Consider the following 2,168-nt stretch of genomic DNA (forward strand, 5'->3'; position numbering starts at 1 on the left):
GCTTCATCCATGAAGTCAGGTACACCACATGGTTGGCAAACGTGGTACTGGTGAAGAAGAGCACGGGGAAGTGGCTTATGTGCGTCGACTACACCGACTTGAACAAAGCATGCCCCAAGGACTCGTACCCCTTACCGAGCATTGACAGGCTGGTCGATGGAGTATCCGGGCACGCCCTCCTCAGCTTCCTAGATGCCTACTCCAGGTACAACCAGATCATGATGTACCCACCAGACGAAGTGCACATGTCATTCATCACTGACCACGCCAATTTTTGCTACCGAGTAATGTCATTCGGTCTCAAAAATGCAGGGGCCACTTACCAACGACTGATGGACAAGGTTTTCCACCAACAGATTGGGCAGAATATGGAGGTCTACGTTGACGACATGGTGGTCAAAACCACCTCTACCGAAGGTCATGCTTCCGACTTAGCCAAGGTGATCAGTCAGATCAAGAAGCACAACATGCATCTCAACCTAGAGAAATGTGTCTTCGGTGTCCAGGGAGGTAAATTCCTTGGTTTCATGATCACCAGCAGGGGCATTGAGGCCAACCCGGAGAAATGCAAAGCCATCATCCAGATGCAGAGCCCCCAAACCATGAAAGACGTCCAACGCCTGGCAGGAAGGTTGGTGTCTCTTTCACGTTTCATCCCCAGGTTAGCGGAGAAAGCAGGGCCCATTTTCACCTTGCTGCGAAAGCCGAAGAATTTTGAGTGGACGGACCAGTGCGAAGAGGCTTTCAAGAGCTTCAAAGCCTTCTTCACGACTCCGCCAATCCTCTAGAGGCCGGATCACCATGCCGACCTCCTCCTCTACTTGGCCGTGGCAGAAGACGCAATCAGTGCAGTTATAGTACAAGAGCACTAGAAAGTGCAAACGTCGATCTACTTTATCAGCCGAGTTCTCCAAGACACGGAGAAACGATATCAGATGATTGAGAAACTCGCACTAGCGCTGGTCACCGCAGCTCGGCGTCTCCGACCTTACTTTCAAAGCCACCAGGTGGTCGTCAAAACCGACTACCCAGTCAAACAAATCCTGAGAAAGCCAGAGCTGGCCGGACGGATGATATCATGGTCGGTAGAACTGTCTGAGTTCGGCATCAAGTATGAAAGTCGCGGCCCCCTAAAAGGTCAATGCCTGCAGACTTTGTGACCGAATTAACTCCAACCTCGGCTGACGAACAACAGGTATGGATTTTACATGTTGACGAATCCTCCAACTCTAAGTGGTGGTGCAAGTATTATTTTGGAAGGGCCAAATCAGGTCACCTTGGAGCAATCTCTCAAGTTCGGCTTCAAAGTGACAAACAACCAAGCAGAATACGAAGCACTTCTCGCAGGGCTAAGGTTAGCTCACGACCTCGGAGCACGTAGGGTGAGTTGCAACAGCGACTCAAAGCTCATGGTAGAGCAGCTCAGCGGGGCATACTAGACCAAGGACACTCTTCTCCAAAGGTACTTCCATGTGGCATCACAGCAGATCTCGTCCTTCGATGAGTTCACCATACATCATGTACCACGAGAGCAAAATGCCAGAGCCGACCTCCTATCGAAGCTTGCCAGCACCAAACGTCCTGGGCAACATCTAACCATCATCCAGGAGACCCTGCATTCACCTAGCTTAGATGACAAGGTCGTCAACACTAGTGACAGTGGAGACCTCGGATGGATGACAGGTATTTGGAATTACTTAAAGGAGGGAACTTTGCCCGAGGATAAAGATGAAGCTCGGAAGATGAGGGTATGGTCAGCTAAGTTCATCATTGCCGGAGACAAACTGTTCAAATGCGGCATCTCCACCCCATTGCTCAAATGCCTGGCCGAGCCTCAAGCTACGTATGTCATCGAGGAGATACATCGAGGGATATGTGGCATGCACTCCGGAGCACGCTCAATGGCAACTAGAGTACTCCAAGCTGGGTATTAGTGGCCCACATTGAAGTCGGACTGCCAAGCCTACGTACAAAAGAGCAAGGAATGCCAGCAGTTCGACAACGCACATCGGCAACCGCCCGAAGCTCTCCACCAGAGGATGTCGCCATGGCCTTTCGCCCAGTGGGGAATGGACATCCTAGGACCATTCCCCCCTGCAAAGGGTCAACTAAAATTCCTCTTGGTGGCAATCGACTACTTCACCAAGTGGATCGAGGCATGCCCACTC

General features: G+C 51.2%; 1 protein-coding gene across 1 annotated transcript; it reads left to right on the plus strand.

Moving 5' to 3' along the window:
* Window positions 1-935: 935 nt before the first annotated feature.
* On the plus strand, window positions 936-1,934 carry LOC145953353 (uncharacterized). Its single transcript, XM_083067294.1, has 3 exons — window positions 936-1,111; window positions 1,196-1,382; window positions 1,485-1,934. Exons 1-3 carry the CDS (start codon window positions 936-938, stop codon window positions 1,932-1,934), a joined length of 813 nt encoding a protein of 270 aa, XP_082923420.1.
* Window positions 1,935-2,168: the final 234 nt, after the last annotated feature.

This window comes from Cajanus cajan, chromosome 11 (assembly GCF_000230855.2).
Source record: "Cajanus cajan strain Asha chromosome 11, NIPB_CcT2T_4, whole genome shotgun sequence".
NCBI classification, from domain to species: domain Eukaryota; kingdom Viridiplantae; phylum Streptophyta; class Magnoliopsida; order Fabales; family Fabaceae; genus Cajanus; species Cajanus cajan.